The sequence below is a fragment of the Cryptomeria japonica genome, chromosome 8 (genome assembly GCF_030272615.1).
Source record: "Cryptomeria japonica chromosome 8, Sugi_1.0, whole genome shotgun sequence".
Lineage (NCBI taxonomy): Eukaryota > Viridiplantae > Streptophyta > Pinopsida > Cupressales > Cupressaceae > Cryptomeria > Cryptomeria japonica.
In genome coordinates, this window is record NC_081412.1 from 378398311 (window position 1) to 378418220 (window position 19910).

Below are 19910 nucleotides of genomic sequence, written 5' to 3' on the forward strand. Positions count from 1 at the left end.
ATAAGAATTACAAACAAACACATAACCCGTTAAGGTTAGAAAATATAATCTCAATGCTTGTTGAAATTGCAACCCTTCCATTTTCTTATCACCAAGTGCCCAATGTGGGAAGGTGAGAGCATACGGAGATAAGGGGTTCGTTAACTCACTGATCTGCTGGAAATTATAAAGCAAATACAATACTGGGCAGCAAGCCAGCCCCTTCCACTTATCCAACGGGAAAGCAAGGAACTTGGCGGTGAACCAGCCAAGAGAACAATACTGCAAACACAAATCACTCTACCGCAATATTTCAGCGGGAGGACTGAATTACAAATTACTCAACTCAACCGCTTATGCAGCGGGAGGATCATTACAACCACTATCACTCAACCGCTTATGCAGCGGGAGGACTGAATTACAAATTATCAGATATAGGCGGCAAGCCAGCCTCTTCCACTTTTCAGCGGGATATGAAGATTACAATCCAGAATGGGTTAGTAGTACTACTACTTAACCTTACAATAAAGAGGAAAGTGAGAGTAGAAGTATATTTCTGAACATAAGAGATATTGATCATCAAACTAATTCAACACCAAAAATAGTAGGCTGGAAATGCATAACCAACAACCCATAAACTCACTAAATTACTCATATCTTACTCAAAACTCTCTCAATTCACTCCAAATCACTCCCAAACCAATACTAGACAAGCAGCGACTAAGACAAACCAAAAGGGAGCTACAAAAACACTTCAAAATACCTTGCACGTATCCCAATGCACTCTCCAAAACCCACGCCTAGCTAGGATATTTCGATTTGTATTATTAAATTCAAAACTCAAAGAAAAGTGCTACAAACTTACAAGATGTATTGCCAACAGCAAGAAGGAAGATTGAACCAGTACCCAGAATGATTGGTCGCTCAGGTAGAGAGGTATGATCAAAAATGTGCTTCAGCCACAGGGAAACCAGCAACTCCAGAAATCACTCTAAACTCCAAAAACACTGAAATATGCAATGAAAACATCATAGATTACAGCACACAGCTAGGTACTATATCTCAAGTACGAAATTGGAAACACTACGGAGCCGCACTCCAAAGCTTCAAAGTTCATACGCCAATCCGGCAGCATAAGGATGCAAATTTTCAAGATCCCAAAATGAGAGCCCAAGGCTCATATTTATAACTCCAAGCTTCCCCAAATTCAAATGCAAAATGGCGCCCAAATTCAACTCAATTTCCCCTTCATTTCATTTCAAGTCCTCCAACATGGCGCCCACTTCCCTCTTCCTAGGCAAGTTCGAACTATTGCCTTACGGTGGCGTTTTTTGAAATATAAAAAACATTAAACAAGAAATGTTTAATCCTCCTAAATTGCCACCAACAAATTCGCCTTTTGACTTAGGAAAATAACACATGGATATCAATTAATTATTTTTCCCTAAGTCATCCTCAACATTTAATCAATAAATGCAAATATTTAAATATTTAAATATTAAACCTTTAACAAGGAAATAATATTTAATTAAATTACTTATGACTCCCGTACTGATCATTAACAAAAACCAGCATGAAGCGGAGTAAAGAAGACCATAGAACTACTGCAGGACCAGGACCCTGTCCACTGCCAAAAATAGAAATACTCCATACTGCCACTTACTAAAAATAGTAAGTCATGAATTACTACTCCGAAAAGCATGATCTTCGCACCCAGTGACAGAGCATGGAAAGCTCAATAAGACAGCATCATCCAAACAGCCAACCCCTAACTTACTAAAAATAGTAAGTTCTCGCTTCACCAACATTTGAAACCCCAATTCTTCATTCCACATGGCCTACGGGTCTCAGGAATAGGCCAATGTACCACTGAAAGCACATCATCGAGAAGGGGACATTACAGACAACAAACACCATATTTCAATGTTCATATATTAGCTTTAGCTGCCATTACAACAATTTCTGCAGCATCTCTATGCTATGCCTAAAATCTAACCTATTCTAACTTCTAAAATCTAACTACAAAATTCTAACCCTTTACAATGAGAGTCATCCTGCCTTTTATAGATTTACAATTTGACTCGGTGGCCAGGATGGACTACATCCAAGCGCTGCAACCTACCTTCTAGAAGTTGGCAACTTTAACCCATGCCCACTCAATTCTCAGTTATCTATCCAACCACCTTCCCAACTACCTACAACTGTTTGGCTTCAATTTGGGCCTATCCGGTAGTTGAACGTAACTGACCTGTGTCCCCTCTGTTTTAAAATATCCTGAGTGGGGCCCATAGGCAATTTTACATTAAAACAATTTCAGTTTTCAAAACTGAATTTCTGGAATTAAATCTAGTTGTGCATTTCTCAAGAATGCATACTTGCAGCATTCGGAATGTTCTTCGGTCTTTGGTCTCCGTGGTAGATTTCAACTTTGGGTTTAGGGGCACGCTTCTCCGTGCTTCGTTTCGATCTCACACTCCTACATTTCTTCTTCTTCAGCTTCTAGCTTCGCTTGCAATCCTTCCTCGATTTGCGTTTCAGGCTTTCTCTTGGTTCTTCCTGACGATGCCTTCGACCTGCGAACAATTAATTTCACAATTAATCAATAAATTTTAAAAATTAATTAAATTAATTTGACAAACATTAAATTTTAAACGATGTCGGGTTTCGTCTCAATGGAGTTCGGGCTTGATAAGCTCTTTGTGAGATGTATCTTTTAAATTTCGTCTTTCTCTTTGAACGTGAAATCCTGATTCTTCATCTTGATTCATTCTCCAACTTAGACGAAATTCCGGCTTGAGAGGTGAACTGCGAGATGTTTCTAAAAATGTCTTCGCCTTCTCTTTCAAATTTCGGGACCTATAGGCAATTTATAACTCTTTGTTCATCATTTTATCACTTTTACACTTTTGGCTCTCCGACTGATTTTGCAAGTTCGAAGCCTTTTTGTGCGATTTGTCTTTTAGAAGATTATTTTTGGCTTGAAACTCCTTTGTGCAATGTACATTTGCTTTTGGTTTGTGATTTATGATCTCTCACTCCATTTTCGGCCTATTTGAGGAAAATGGCGACTTTCATTTAGTGTCTGTTCTCGCCTTAAGTCTTCAACTTCGGGATAAAAGATTAAAATGCAAGACCATATACCTTTCGGCCTTAGAAACTCGGTTTGCAAACGCACAACGTTGAAATTGCTTTTTCGGCATTTAAGGCAAAAATACACAATGTTGCCTTTTATTTTCAATTTCAGCCAAATGAGTCGTTTTGAGAGTTTGCTTACATTATGGCCATGTAGGCTGATTTTGAGTTTAAGTGGAATCTCGGGTTAAAGGCTTTTGCGAGCTTGTTATCTCTTTTTCGGGGTGAATTGAGCATTTCGCGCAATTTCTAGGCTTCTGAAGATTTTCGGCCTTCTAAAAACTTTTGCGAACTCGGTGATTGTTATAATTTTCGGCCATTTTGGATTTCAAGCTAGTTAGAGATTATTCACGAATTGAACTTAGATTTATATTCCCCCATTTCACTTTGTGATTTTCGGCATTTAAAATGACATTGCGCGATATTGATTTTTTGAATGATTCTCGGCCGCTTTTGGTATTTTACGCGATTTTACTCGAATTTTAACTTTTTCGGCTTGGAAAGGGCGATTTTGAGATTTGATTTTCGGCCTTCCTCTCTTTTCGGCTTACTGAGACATTTTGCAAAATATTGTTTCATTAGTCTTTTCGTCATTGTGAAGCTTTTCGCGAGATTGGCCATTTTCGGCCAAAAGACTCCTATTGCACGTTTTTCAAACTCTTTAATTTTCAGCCCTTTAGGATGAAATGGCGCAATGTTTGTTCTATTTTCGGCCAACAAGGAGGTTTTGCAAGTCGTGAGGTTGCATTTCGGGTTGAATGGATTTTCGGGCTATCTAGTCAATTTGTGCGAGATTTTACACCTTTGTTCATCTTTTCGGGTATTTTGCCCCCTTTTCACGATTTTCTCTCTTGATTTTCGGCTCAGAGGCTGATTTGAGAGCTCGTGATCATGAACTTTAGTTCATTTTCGGGATCTAAAGGGTTTGTGAGAGATTTGCGAATGCCCTCTTATAGCAATTTCGGGCTACTGAGCCGAATCGCGTGATTTCTCTTGACTGAGGGAATTCGGCCTACTAGGCAAATTTATGAACTTGGATTTTAGCTCGTGACTTTTCAGTGTAGAATGAGCGATTTTATCTTCTTCATGTTCAGCATGTTGGAATGTTTTTGGGCGAATTTCAAATTTCGGCCTATGGGATGATTTTGCGCAGTTGAACTCTTCTCACGCGACTTCACACTTATCAATTTTTCGGGCTCTTAGACCATCTTGCGAGGTTTTGTCTCCTTGAATGATTTTCAGGCCGACGGCTTATTTTGTGAGATTCTCAAATGCCTTTGTTTTCGGCGAAATGAGAGGTTTCGTGAGATTTCTTGTTCATTCCATTTTTCCTACTACGCGGGCAGACCAAACTTGACACGAGGGTCCCCTGTCAAAGACGAGGTGTGTGTGCGATACGCACAACACTTACTAGCCAAAGATTGAAAGAGAAAAGAAATTGAAAAGCAAAGGATTATCAAAAATGTTTGGCTTTGGGAGTGCAGACACCTCTACTAGTATTCAAAAAGAAAATTTACTGGAAATAGAGCAATCTCTATGAGCTTACAGGCGATAACCCCGTCGGGGCTATAGACGCTCACTGGTAGCGAGGCAATATCCAAGTTGCTATTGAAGTTAGAGTCGCCCTACATAGCTTGTCATGACCGAACAATGATGTTTCAACATTCTTTAAACTGGAATAAACATCACTGCACACACCTAATTCTCAAGATTAGTGACTTGATTCAGTTTGGGACCTCAGTTTATTATGAATTTGTCTTCTGTCATTTGGCTTGGTCTATGGGATATAGGCCAGAGATTTTGGGATTTGATCCAGATAGTCATCCATGAAATGTTCAGGAACATTTCCGAGTCGAGCCCTTAGATTTTTAATGTTAAAAAATGAATCATCTTAGTAACAAAACATGTAGCAAACTAGTGATGAATGTCTTCAATAGACTCTCTCTCTCTCTCTCTCTCTCTCTCTCTCTCTCTCTCTCTATCTATATATATATATATATATATATGCATTATAATAAATTTTGTAATTTTTCAGTCCAACTACATTTCATCTATGAAGTATAACTACTTTTCAGTTTTTCTTGTTTTTCCTTAAATTCTGTTCTCTTCGATTTTCAGTGTTACAAAATGAATCATCTCAGTAACAAAGGATAAAGCAACTAGTTGCCTTTTTAGCAATTTTGGCTTGAAATCTAGGTTGTACTTGAAGAAATTTTCTAGCAAATTTCTGTGACTCACATAACCCCCATCTCAAATTAAGGTAGGAAAATTGACAAAGTGATCTTTTTAAGTTAGAAAACTTTACGAGCTTTGCGGAAGTGAATATCTGTGTCATCATTAACACTGATCATTACCCAAGGCCTTCTCAAGGGTATCCTCTCAGCTGCATCTCCTGACATACATATCTGTTCTGCCATGTCAATACCTTCATTAACTGCAGTAACAACTGAATCATCTGCTGCACAGTCAATGCAGTCAACTGCAAGACAAGACACCACAGAATCAGAATCTACTAATGTTACTTTGATTGCATGTATTTTTCTAACCAATATAGCCACACTACAATTCAATTCTATGTGACTCACAAAACAAATCAGACTACTAATTCACCGTTTAATTTATCATATTAGAGTCTGCAAAGAAGGATCACTTCTAAAATATTTATGTATAAATTCCTTTAAAGAGAGTAAGGAAGTAATGAGATTTTGGAGTTGTGCGGATTTCCTTGTGTTTGTTTGTTCTCACAGCTCTTCCACAGTCCTTACAGCAGCCTCTACTCTGCATTCAACTACATTTACTGGATAGTTAAGCCTCAAGCCTCTATCCTATCAGCAATTTTATTATAAATATGGTGAACATTCAATCATCGCATCAGTTGATATAGCTATTACTATGATTACTGCAAATAACCCCAAAGAAGATGAGGAAACTTGTCCCCAAATGAACCATCAGGTAGGCAATTCTTGATAAAATTCCACTAATGTTTGCTTCCAATTATCTGAGTATGAGAAAGCATATGCATGATTAGAGAAATGCACTACAGTTAGCTATTTTAGAGGCAAAACCCCATCTCAATACACATGTAATACTTTTGTTAAACATAGATGGTAACTGTATGTTAGAGTTTTAATTCACTGCTTTTAGTGTGACACCAAACAAACAGATGTATAGTAAAACTGCTCTTCAAATTATGAGAGGAAGCTTTCTCTTTCAGATATATGCTAGATAGGAAAGTTTGTATTTTATGACTATCTATTACAGAAAAAGATTTAACACAACTAATGAATGCTTACGATTCCCAATCAGATGCAAAGATTAAAAAATACAAGTAGAACATTATTGGGTTAAAAAGAACCTAGGTGTGGAGATCCATGAACTATGTATAAGTACGAAGAACTCTATACAAACCACAATACTTCCTCTTTTAAAATTTGCAATACAAAGCTTGCATTAATTATTAGATATACCCAATTCGTAAGACAATTAAGTCAAAAGACACTAACATGGTGAATAGAAATTTCAGCAGCAAGTACACATGAGAATTACTATAAGAAATCTAAAAGTGCAAAATGACGCATATTGATAATTACAAGGCTTACAAAACTCTGCATGAAAATACATCAAAACGTTTATTGCACTTCTACTCTAGGAATAACTTGATTACATGCAATGCAGTCTCTATTACAAAATTCTATCCACTAAAACTAAATTAAAGTTAAACAATTTTCAAACAGACTGTTGGTAAAAATTACAACAAAACTATCAATAAATTTTCCAAAACTCACATCTCTTGCTTGTTATGAGATCCAAAAATAGACTTCTCTAAAAATAGAGTTTTCTCAACAGGAAAATCAAGCTAAAATTAAAGATAGCTAAAAATATTTACTCAACAAGCCCACTGGAATTCCCTGTTGCTGAAGCAACTTTTTGAATTCTAAAGAAACTAATCAAGCTTGACATTCACCTAGCGCCAGTACTAAATCTAACTAAGCAATTTGTGTCTGAATGATGAGACTAGATTTTGAAACCAATATCTCAAACTTTTCTAATCCCTCCTTTTTGAACATGAACTGTAATCTTTCCCAAATCATACAAATTGTCCACATGTTGAACCTTCACAAAAAAGTTCTTGATCAACCACAAACACTTACCTTGGGTATCATGCAAATAAAAAAACACACCTTCCTCGTTAACATATTTACATGGAATATCAATCACAAATTCAGAAATGAACCTTTCCACTTGAGTTAATTTATTCTTCTATTCAGTGAAAGTAGAAGCTACATTTAATATTCTCATTAGGAAACCAGATTGCCCTTTTCATGTGATTTTTTGTTCATTATTCAATGTCAGAGTATTAACTTATTTGTATACTTTTACAATCCTCTCATAGGGAGTAATTGCATCCATCATATACTTCTCCATATCTGCAATTCCTTGGAGAACCTTCTTTGCCTCATCTATTGAAGTATACAAGTTTACCAATATATTTGTACCCTACTAACAAACATTCTCCAACCATTTCTCCAAATTATTTCCATATACAGCTAATACAAAATCTCTTAAGGCTTCAAATCAACACTTGCTTGTGATAAGGTATAAGGTCTACAAGTGCAGATTGAGGTGGCATCCCAGTCACTACTCCACCAATCAAAGGAAGTCCTACATCAGCATGTCTTGATTCAATGAACCAAGCTCACCCATGGGGGTACAAACTCCAATATACCTACCCCCACTATCTATTGGGCGAACACTCAAGAAATGACATGTGTCTGAGCATTGTAGTTATTTCATTGGACAGGCTAAAGTTAGTTGTAACAAACCCTAATTAGGGTTTCATTGTAAAATCTTGGCCATTGATGGAGTTCGATCTTGGCCACTCATTGTAATGAGCTCTCTATATAAAGCTCAAGCTCTTCATTTGTAAAGGTTAATAGTTAGTAGCAGAGAATTAGTGAATAGGAGAAAGATAGAAAATAGGAGAAGGAGGAATTGTTGTTAAGACTTATAAATGGAGATACTCTTTTCATTGAAGATATGGTGAAATGTGTTATTTCAACAAGTCACATGGTTTCTACTTCTCATTTGCTTTCATGTTAATTAGATTGAATGGAGGAATTTGTTGAACGCATTTGTGTGGAATCCACTTAATCCATACCACTGGCCTCTCGTTGATTGTAAGTGTGCCTTGTGTGGTGAACTAGAATACTTGAATGAGCTTAAGTTCAATTGTTATTCAATCATTAATATGCATTCAATTAATGGTGTCTATGCTTGATAATGATTTGAAAATCATCTAATTTTCTTAGAAGATTGCACTAAACTTTGTGGAGTTGTTGCTTTGCATGTCAAAGCAAGGCTTAGTCAAGTTGCACCAAAGATTGTCCATCGTTCTTACATTCTTAGACTTCTTAAACCCTATGTCTTTTGCCTTTTTTTAACATTCCGTGCAAGTAGTTAGGATCTAAGTTCCAGCAATACAAGCTTTCATGTACAACGTAAGACCCCTTGGAGGAACAACAATCACAACCACCAACTGTGCTTATCCACACATTGTGACCCGACATTGAAGAACCTTGGATTTATCTCAAGTGATCCTTGTGCAAATCTTCAGCATTTGAGAGACTTTGATCAAGAGAGGATAAGATACTTTTAGGTATTTTATTATGTGTTTGTGTGTGCCTAAAAAAACACATCAACAGAGTCCTCCCATAAGGATCTATTTTTAGAAAATTTGTGAGTGGATTTGAAATTACGGTTGAGAGTTTATTGTTTTGGCTATTTTTGTTTTTAGGTTTTTGTGTGGGTGCTTTTAGGGAGGCTGCCGTAGCATTTAGAGGGGCATTTTTTGAGTTATAGGGGGCTGTTTTGGAAGCAATTTTGTTTGGCTGCTGGTAAAACAATATGTTTGCAGGTCTATGATCAGACCACATCAGACCTGGGGACTGTATTCATCAGTCCATAGGCTGAAATCTCATCTATTTGCAGATTTGTAGAGAAAAGGTATCATTTTTTGAAGATATTGAGTTCTAATTTGCAGATTTTCATTTCTATTTCATAGCATTTCAATTGCATTCGAGTTTTGTCTCTGTGTGAGGACCTGTGTTTAATCTGTATTGCATCATTAGTATATAGGGCCAAAGGAAAGATGAACACTAAATAAAGCTAAATAAAGGAGTAAAAATGATGAATCTAAGCTCTCCATTCAAAGTGACACTCAAGATGAAACTTATCAATATTTTTTATTTTTTAAGCCGAGATGAGGATCAAGTAAAGCAAATTAAAGACAAAATCAAAAAATCAAAGCCCTTGGTTTAGATGGACACTCAAGATAAAAAAACAGAAATGAAAAGACAGTCATATTTTATATTATTTTCAAGGATGAAGATAAAATTGCTTTTGAAGAAATAATTTTTATTATTTTTGAAACTTTCAGAAGCTGCAATTGGAAGGTTATAAATATGCTTCATTTACACATACAATGTAATGGAAGTGGATGCCGAACATGCTAAAGAAATTATCATTCAAAGGTTGAAGTCAAGTTAATGTGTTAAATGTTTGTAACGGAAGACAATGAATGTTACGCTTATGCTATAGAAAGCATCCAACTATTATGTTATTCAGTAACTATTAATCCCATCTTTGATATTTTGTAAGTTAGATTGAATCGAACAATCTTTCCAAACTTTGTGTTCATGTTCATTGTTCATCAAAATTAACTTTGTGTATTTCTTTGACATATTACTTCATGGAAATGTGTAATTTCTTTTGCTTTATCATTTCCTATATTGATGCTAACATGTTGATCTCTCATTTAGCCAATAAATAGTGTCCGTTAGTGCCAAGTAATTAAATCCTTGTTTGCAGCTGAATATTCGTCTTTGTTTTAACCAGTAGAAACTTGTGTTTGTTCATGCTTGACTTGTAGCTTCACCTTAATTTGAAAATCTCATTGCATTCTTGGCTACTGATAGTCCAACACTACATCCAGGATAAAAACATATTCATAGTAATATTTTATATTAAATACAAATATTCGCATTGATGATTAGTACAATGTATATATTTGTGGATTTTGTTAGCTTTAGTTATATTTCAAAGAAGTTCTCCTTCTAAATTTGAAGAACGGTTTTATCATCTTCCCTAATAAATTTACAACACCGACATAACCCTTTTCAAAAATTTGGTTTTTCAAACTTCGCAGGGTTTGAGAAGCCCCTCCTGAGCCCAATTGTCCCTGCAATCTTGTGTTATCTCGGGATGAGAGTCATATATTCTTGACAACTCGCCACTTACATAGTGAGAAATATATCCAAACATTGTTTGTTTTACTAGTGCAGCAGGTGTAGCGCGTACTTTTAAGTGTTTTTCTTTTTCCAATCTTTGTTTATAGCCCAAAGCACGACACTGAATGAATGAATTCTATATTGCAGAGTCCATATCCTGCAATAGGTTTTATAATGTGTAATGGGTTGCTAGTGTTTTCGGGTGAGGTTAGGCGCTGCTTATACAAAATCAAAAGAGCATTTAGAAAATCATTACCGCCTGCCAGAGTGTAAATGAGAGAGAGATTTCTAACATCTGCAACATCCTGCACCAATCAATGAATTGGATTATCCCTTATTAAACATAATGATAATGATAACAAAGAGAAATGGGTTGAGAAGAGGCGTACCTCAAAACTAGCACCACATATTAACTTGACCCATTGCCCCTGTTTCAGGGAATCCTGGGGACACACTGATAATCCCCGGCAACTCTTCAGCAGATTCTTGATTGACCTCCACGTACCTTCTCAAGTTTCAATAAGCACACCAACACCAAATGCCAATCCCGCACTTAGCCCAATAAGTTGTTTACTAGTACTAGTAACAAGCATAAATGCATTGATATAAATTAGAATACCAGAGAAAGGCTGAGGCTGACGTTGAAGTTGAGCCCGAGCCCGAGTCCTACCACATGCAGCAGTGCCACTACGTCTTGTCGCTGCTTTCCACCCGCTCCATGCAAAACTAACGCGAGCGGTGACACTGCCTTCCATCATCTTTTGCTCACACAACAGGATTCATTGATGCTTTTTGAGAATTTGCTCTGCAGACTTATATGAATGAATGAATGATTTTATTGACGTTTACGACACTGAATAGTTTATGGGACCAAGAAAAACACAACATTAAATCTTCTGAATATAATTTTTCATGTCTGATCTCTTGTTATGAATCTTGATCAGGGAGCTTGCCGTTTGGTTGATCTTATCCTCGTCAAATAACTGATGCATGTTGTCGGCCTTTAAAATGATCTCATACTGAGCCTGAATATCATCATACGTTGTGCATTCAGTAAGAAAGTGTCATTCCATCTCCACTGCTCCCATCTCACAAAACAAACAAGTTCTCTCTTCCCATACCTCCTTGGGCCTTTGCCACCTACCCATTTCACACCTGAGATGATGTGAACCAGTCCTCAGTCGTACAGCCTAGCTTTCCCTTTAATGCTGCCCCTAAATATGCTTTATCGCCATGTTCCCCAGTTGGGGTAAATTCTCTAATATAGTAGGTCTTTTTGTGTCCAATGTGGTTATTCCACATTGTGGTTTGAAACTTTTCAATGACAAACTTCTTTATTTCCTTGTTGGTATTAGGACAATCATGCAGTTTGATGTTCCATTTATTCAACCACTATGTTTTGTTTCATCCAAGTTTTCTTCTTACGGATAAGATCTTCTTCCATCGCAATCTTGGGCCACTGGTGGTTATCCACGTTCTCAACCTTCTTTAGATAACTTATTAACCGAGTTAATGTTGATGCTTCCAATGGAAACATACCTGCTTCCGCTAAAAGAATTTCATATGGCACTAATGTTTTAACTTTGAGATTGCTTGTGATTAGGTGTTTTTGAATTCTTTCTAACTGTCTCCATCCACATTTTGACGTGTTGCCTCCCCAAACTTCACAACCATAGAGAACAACCGATGTGACCAGCAAACCAAAAAGAGTTTTTTTGGTTTTCCAATCCCATAATTCAGCATTTATGCACCTATTTTGAAGTAGATGTGACGCTCTCCATCCTCCCCGAATCCTTTTTGCTCTGCAAGTCTCCCAACTAAACTTATAGTGGAAGTCAATCCCCATGTACTTGTATTCTTTCGCAATTTCCAACGGACTGCCTTCGAAAAGAAAGGTAATTTGTTTTTCATTCCTCTTTAAAGAGAAAATCATGATCTTGGTTTTGGAAATGTTCACCTGCATCCCAACTTCCATACAAAAATGCTCTAGAACCCTTAAGTGGTCCATCAAACCATGAGTCATCTTAGAAATTAGGATAAGATCATCAGCATATAAAATTAATTTCACCGCATACCCTGCAAGATGAACCCCATCACCATCTGAATTGTTTAACCATGTTTCAAGTTTATCAATGTATCAACCAAATAAAGTGGGGTATAGAGGGCACCCTTGCTTGACACCAATGTCACTACCAAAGCACTCGAACATTCCCTCCTGAGTTCTGATTTTTGCTCTGACTTTCTCATATAACCTATGGACAGCCGCTCTATATATGTCAGGTACACCCAAGTCTTCCATTCTTTTCCATAACTTATCTCTAGGCACCATGTCAAAGGCTATTTTAAAGTCAACAAAACAACAATATGCCTCTTGCCCTTGATTGTCCCATATTTTCTCTATCAAATGTCGGAGGGTGGTGCAGTGATCGATGGTGGAATGTCTAGGCCTAAAACCAGCCTGACCTTTGGCTCTTATACCTTCACCTTCTACCCAACTATTGTTTCTACGCTCTACCATGCTCCCAAAAAGCTTGCCGAGAAGAGGATTAACCATAATAGTGTGATAATTAGATGGATTGTTGGTATCCCCACTCTTAAAGAGAGGGATAACCACACTAGTTGTCCAATCTGATGGGAAACCATCTCGAATGAAACTATTGAATATACCCTTTATGTGAGGAGTGAGAAGCTTAGCTCCCCACTTTAGAAATTCAACTTGAAGCCCGTCAATATCACTTGCCTTAACATTTGCTAGACTCTTTATTCCCTTTTTTATATCTTCTACCGTGAATAGCTCCACCGAAGTGTTCACTATGGGAGGAGAGTGCTTCTCATGAATCCGCTCATAAAGAAACTTTGCATAATCAAGCCATTGAGTATTAGTGATTTTGTTTTCAGTTTGTTTACTCCGTTGTTGTAATTCCTTCCAAAAATCTTTGGGGTTGTTTCTATCAAGAAAGATTAACACCTTCCTTCTTGCCTTTACATATTCTTCTTTTTTTGCTTGAATCAACTTTGCGTATTTCTTCTTGTTGTCTTTGCTTGGATCTTTCCCCTTCAAAAATCTCTTGGCTGCCTTGCACTCTTCATCATACCACGGGTTTGTCGGGAAAGTATTCACAACCCTCTTTCTACTGCAAGTCCTTTTGCAAGCACTTAAAACTTTGTGTATAATAGGTATCAGCTGGCTGCTATGAACATGATCATCTTCTTTATTAAGTCTTTCCCCCTTCATCATATTATTTAGTTCACAGAATTGTTGCTTAAGGACAGCCTTGAAGATGCCTTTGTTTTCTTGATTTATGAGGACTTTGCCTTTAGCAACAATTTTCTTTTGCATGTTAAGACCTTGATTAAATTGCAGGTTGCACGCAGCACAGTCCAATTTGACAAAAAGAGGCATATGGTCGGAATTCAATTCTATAAGGCAGTCGCCAAGGTCAAACTCCAACACTCTAGCTATAAGATTTTGAGAGCAAATCAAGTAATCAACCACACTCTGACCATTGTACATTTTGCAAGTGATATCCCTTGAAGTCAGCCAGCCCCTCATTTCGTTGCAAATAACCATACCAAACAAACTACACATCCCCAATAATTCTAGCCCAAAGTGTGAGATATCCCCATTGTAATCTTGTGAAGTTATTTCCCAAGATTGACCTTCACTTTCTTCCAGCCAAAGACGATTATTTTCTCCTTTTTGACCACTGCTCAGTTAAAGAAATTGGTTATTGATTGTCCTTTCATTAAAGTCACCTATTAGCATTATTTCTCCTAAGGTGCTGAATAAGGAGATATCTTTTTTTAAAGATGCGTAAGGATCTTCATTGTCTAAATTCCCTCTCTTGTAGAACTTAGAGTTTTTAGGAGCGAAATAGCAAGCAGCCAACCTAAATTGTGAAGCTAACCTTTATATTATTCATAATTTTGTTACAAGAGTTTGCAACTGATTATTGATGAGGAAGGGCATGGTTTGCATCCTTCGCTTTAAAAAAATAAAAATTTAGGACTATCATGTGGACTAATTACATTGGGTGAAAAAGGGTATAATACATCAAAGAGTTTAATCTAATTTATGATAATGGTGAAAAAACATATTTAAAGATAATTATTAAAGGAAAAGCAAGGTTGTTAGTTGCACAATTGAGGATGGGAGGAGGGGATCGCATCATTGTAAATGTGAGATCGGTAGGTGGAAGATACCCAAGGAAGTATGGGAAGAGAGAACTTGCATATTTTGCAATAAGGGTGTGGTGGAGATAGAATGACATTTTATCAGGGAATGTGTAGTCTATGAGGATAATTGTACTCAATATGAAAACAATATGAAGGTTGACAACATGTACCATTTATTTGATGAAGATAAAATTAAGCAGATTGCTAGCCTCCTAGTCAAGATCCATAGCAAAAGATCTGGCATCAAAAGGAGTATGAAGATGATTTAGGATTGTTATTATTGGTCTCTTAGACTATTCGATCTTGTGGATGTCATTAAAATCAATCATTCATGCTTTCATTTTGTGATTTCATTAGTTTGGGATCGATTAATGTCAATAGATTTAATATTCATAATTGTAGTTTTATTGGTGAGGGAAGTTAATTGAGGGATGTCTCTTATTTGTGGTCTCACTCATAATTGTAGTTTTATTGATGATGGCAGTTAATTGAGTGAGGTCTCTTGTTTGTGGCTTGATTAATTGAGATTAGTTAACTTTAATAGATATCTTGTTGGTGATTGCATTCAATTGAGGAAGGTCTCTTATTTGTGGCTTGATTAGCTTAGATTAGTTAACTTTAATAGATATTGTGTTCTTCCTTATAACTTTATTACCAAAGATGTTTAAATCCACAAGGTTTAATGTGAGTATGTAGTAGCTTGATAATAATTAAAATATTTATTATCATGACTTACATTTTTAATTTGTTGGTATGTGTTGAGGTTGAATGTTAACATGTCTTTCAAGTTGGTTGTTTGTTTGATTGAGTATGTGTAACATGCTAAATCTTAAAACAATTAGAAACGAAAACAAATTACCTTCTAGTTTACAAGATTTTTTTTTTTAAAGAAAGAAACTAACTAATTTGGCTAAAACAGTAGTTAACTAAAGTTAACTTACTAAATATACTTTAACATATACTAAAACTAACTAACTTTTATCTTAACAGTAAATGCAAGAAAGTAAATCTTTCATAATTTAAATAAGGATACATAATAACAAGAACTGATGAGCTATAGTTTTATGCTTCTTTTATAGACATTTTTCTATCTTTAAGACTCTTATATTTTGATGATGGACTTCATGAACATGTTTTAACCGACCTTATATGCTTGTTTTGATAAGTCTTATTATCTATAGTTGAAACCTTTATTCTGACAGAACCATGAACTTTATAAATGCAATTATAAGTATTTACTATTTTTATGTGTGACTAATGAATGTGTTCAAATTGGATGGTCATGATGTGTGGATAAAATGCCTGCTCTAACCTTTGTGTGGCAGTTGCATGGAACAATCTTTATGAAGGAACAAGGTCTCATTTATAGCAACAGGGTAACGTGGACAAAAGAATGGACAACAAGGCAAGAAGAGTTCAAAGATCTGTTGTGGAATTGGTCACTAGTCTATAGACTAATCCTAATCTGTTAATAAAGACTATGAGTTGTCATGAAGGATGTTAGAGAGGATATAGGGAAAATCTACAAATGATCAAAGAAGGACAAGAGTCCTGATTATCTTAGCTTTCCTAGATTTTATGAGTTTTAAATAAAGCTTCCACCTGAATAGTGGGGAGTGGAGCGAATGTTATGGGATTTGTTGTTAAGGATGAATGTTATAAATCCTTTACACATTCTCGTGTGAGTTAGTTCTTGATCTTGTACTGAGTAATGTTATGTTGTCCAATTGATTTATGAATAAAGAAGGTATCTATTTTCTAAGTCAATATAGCTTTCTAATATGGTTGTGGGCTTAATCAGTTGATTTCTATTATAGTTCTCATCTCAGGAGACTCATCCAAGGGGGCCCACTTGGTGAAGATTATGTATGGTTGTCTTTTATGCACTTTATTCTTCAAGTTACTTAATTATGTTTCATTCGCTTGCTCATTGTTTGTTCCTACAACCACAGTCTATAACTCTATGATTGTACCTGCAGCCACGACAGGGCAGAATAGTTATTTCTGTACAAGTTGAAGAAATTGGTATTTTGTTAGCAAAAATTAATACTATCTTTAAAGTAGTGATTTCAAGCAATTTCCTTTTTTTGTAAACGATTGTTTAAACAATTTCAATTGCCTAAAAGTAGGATAGACTTTTTCCTAGATATTCTTAGTGCATATACTTTGCAGTCCCATTTCAAGTTATACATCCTTGGATTGATAGATAAATGAGTCAGAAGAATGGAATTCGGATAAGTTGCTCAATGAAAACTTGTGTCTCTAGCTTGAGTACTTAGCTATGTGTGATAACCATTGTTTTTCATCCAAATTTTTGGCGTTGTTGTCGGGGATGGTGACAAACTGAGAGTTTATGGGAACAATAGGATTTCATTTGTCAAAACAGTATATTAGCAACATTTTATCCTTAGTACAGTATAAGTTATTTATGTTATTAATGCGGTACTGATGTTATCCTTTCAAAATATGTATGCATAGAAGAATAAGAGATCCCCTTGGGAGATTCCCTCCTAAACGAGATTACTCTGATGAAGATCCATCTAAAAATACTACTGAGCCAGATCTTGACCATTTTGTACAACTCTTTACAGACCTAGATAATAATGGCCTAGATGACTTCATTCCTCCACCAGAACCACCACCTGAAGAAAATCCAATTGTTGCATTAGTCATTTGCCAAGACAATATGGCTGGTAGGGGCGGTGGTGGAAATAATCCACCCCCACCTCTTGATCTAACCTTCAAGTTTCCCATTCCTCCACAAGGAGCCAATGCCAATCTGAAAAACATCCCTCCTTCTTCTCTTCCTCACTTTTATGGCCTTGTTACAGAAGATCCAAATGCCTTCTTTTTGAATTTGATGTCCTATGCATAAGCTATGATTACACTATAGATGGACACTGCGTCAAATTGCTTCCATCCACCTTGAAGGATTCTGCTCTTCATTGGTTCATGTCTTTAGGAGAAGCTTTTGTCACCGACTGGGACAACATGAAAGAAAAATTCCTCAAGAAATACAAGGATTATTATAGGGGAAGTGATATGAGGGGAGATGACATTTTCAGGATCCAGCAAAAAGATGAAGAGTCCCTAGAAAATTATGTAGGAAGGTTCCTCTTTAGTTTGAAGAAATCCCAACATAATCAGTTGAGTGAAGATTCATGGAAATTGGTTTTCTAGGGGAGTTAATGAAGAGTGTATAGATTCTCTTAACCTCATGGCTGGAGGTGATATTGCTCAAGCTACATGGAGTGACATACAACTACTATGCCAGAATTATTCAAGAGCTGCATTAAGGAATCCTAGAGGATCCAAGTACATATCATTAGGAAGCAAACCTAACTCTGGGATCTCAAGAATGGAGTTGACCAATCTACTCAATGATTTTCAGCAAGATATCATCAACAATATGGCCACACAAATTGACACTCTTCAAGCCAAACAAAAACAAGAAGTTGCAGAAGCAATGTTGTCTGAATTTTGTCCTCATTGCATACAAAAGAAAAAGGAGTGTAGATGTAAAAATTTGGCCAGTATTGACAACAAAATGTATCAACCATACTTTCATCAAATTGATGATGATGAAGGACAAATTTTCTTTGTGGTATAAAGAAAGTCATGGGTTCCAAGACAAGGTATGCCACTTGATCCTTTATCTTTTAATGGTCCATATTCATATGCATCTAATAATCAATTGCAAAACTAATATCCTCCTAATATTGGTAATTATGGGAACTCGTAATGGAACTACCAACCTAACTCTTGGTCTGGACCTCAAGCTCAATGGAATCCACCTCAAGCAAATTAGCAGCCACCTCAAGCAAATTGGCAGGCTCAACAATCCAGCTAGCCCCAACAACAACCTTGGAGAGGACAACAATGGCCTAATCAGATTAATCCACCTCCCACCACCCAGCCAGCTATTATGCCACCTATAAATGTTTCGCCAATACCTACTCAACTTCCTACATAGCCTTCACCTAATCCTAGCAATAAACCATAGCAACAACATGTGTATTCAACGAAGTTTAACCAATATCTTGCCTACTCAGTTAATATCAATGATGTACATCTCAGGCCAGGAAAAAATTTGCAATCACCAGCTACTCCAGTAATCATAGAGTTAACCAATGAGGAGGAAGAAATAGTTGAAAGTACCCCAGCCTTGTCACCTAATGAACCTAAGGATCCAGACCCTCCATTCCCTCAAAGATTGGCTCAACCAAAATCTGTTCTTGAGCCAACATTTGATTTCTTGGATCAACTCAAGCAAGTCTCCATAAAAATTCCTTTTTCCAATCCATTAAGGATATACCTATATATAGAAAATCTATTAGGGAATCTTGTTCAAAGAAACTTGGACAGAAGAAAAAGGACCCTACAAAAGTTCATGTCATGGGTAAACTAGTTGACGTTATGTTGGGAAAAGTGATCACGCCTAAGTACTCCGACCCTGGTAGCCCAGCTGTTGCAATTATGATAAATGGAGTCATGATTAAAGATGATCCCATAGACCTAGGAGCTACTATTAATGTAATGACCAAGGAGATTATGCAAAATCTAAATTTGGCCCATATAAGACCTACTCATACAGTCCTCCAACTAGTTGATAGTTCTACAATTAAACTGGATGGTATGATAGAAGGCATTGTAGTAACTCTTGAGTCTTGGGAGTATCTTGTTGATTTTATGATTCTATCTCCTAAGACTACTTTGGGAGGATATCCAGTTATATTGGGAAGGCCCTGGTTGGCTACTACTGATGCTTATATTGGCTGCAGATTTAGGAACATGACTATTTCAAATGGAGATAGTACAAAAAAATTGACACTCTTTCCACCTGCTCAACCTCAAGAAGAATCAAAAAACTTCATTTGGACTGATTTGGGAGATGAATTTGAAGAAGATGCCAAATTTGTGGTAAAACTTATGATGCTTGATAAAGGCCCTCTTTTGCACCTTTATGTTGAAGATCAACTCTTGACACAAGTATTGAACAATACATATACACAAGGAGCTCCAACAAAAGATACTGTTGGTAATTCTGAATGCTCTCTAAAATAACTATTACACACATTTGATTTGCTTACTCCAACATTTCTTCACACCGTGTTACCTCATGAAGTCAAGCTACCCAGTGTGAATGAAGCTTAAATGAGAGAAACTACCAATCAAATTGAAGTGGTAACTGGAAGGCAACTCATTATCAACAATCAACTCTCAACACAACATGAGCATTCATTGAGAGAATTGTTGTAGGAAAAGAAATCTATATTTGTTTGGGACTACACTGATATGGTAGGCTTACATCCTAAGCTATGTACACACATAATTTAC

At 36.5% G+C, this 19910-nt stretch overlaps 1 protein-coding gene across 4 annotated transcripts in view; it reads right to left on the bottom strand.

The window, feature by feature from the left end:
- Nucleotides 1–11527, bottom strand: part of LOC131062658 (uncharacterized) — a 314377-nt gene extending 302850 nt beyond the window's left edge. Inside the window, exons 1-4 of one of the 4 annotated variants that reach the window (XM_057996368.2) lie at nt 11017–11522; nt 10787–10905; nt 10654–10702; nt 5417–5590 (exon numbers count right to left, since the gene is read on the bottom strand). In XM_057996368.2, the coding sequence (XP_057852351.2) occupies nt 5417–5590; nt 10654–10702; nt 10787–10905; nt 11017–11155 (481 nt within the window). In that variant the 5' untranslated portion in view covers nt 11156–11522. Of the gene's footprint in view, nt 1–5416; nt 5591–10653; nt 10703–10786; nt 10906–11016 lie in introns of all 4 variants that reach the window. The other 3 variants (XM_057996369.2, XM_057996370.2, XM_057996371.2) reach the window with 3 other exon arrangements.
- Nucleotides 11528–19910: the final 8383 nt, after the last annotated feature.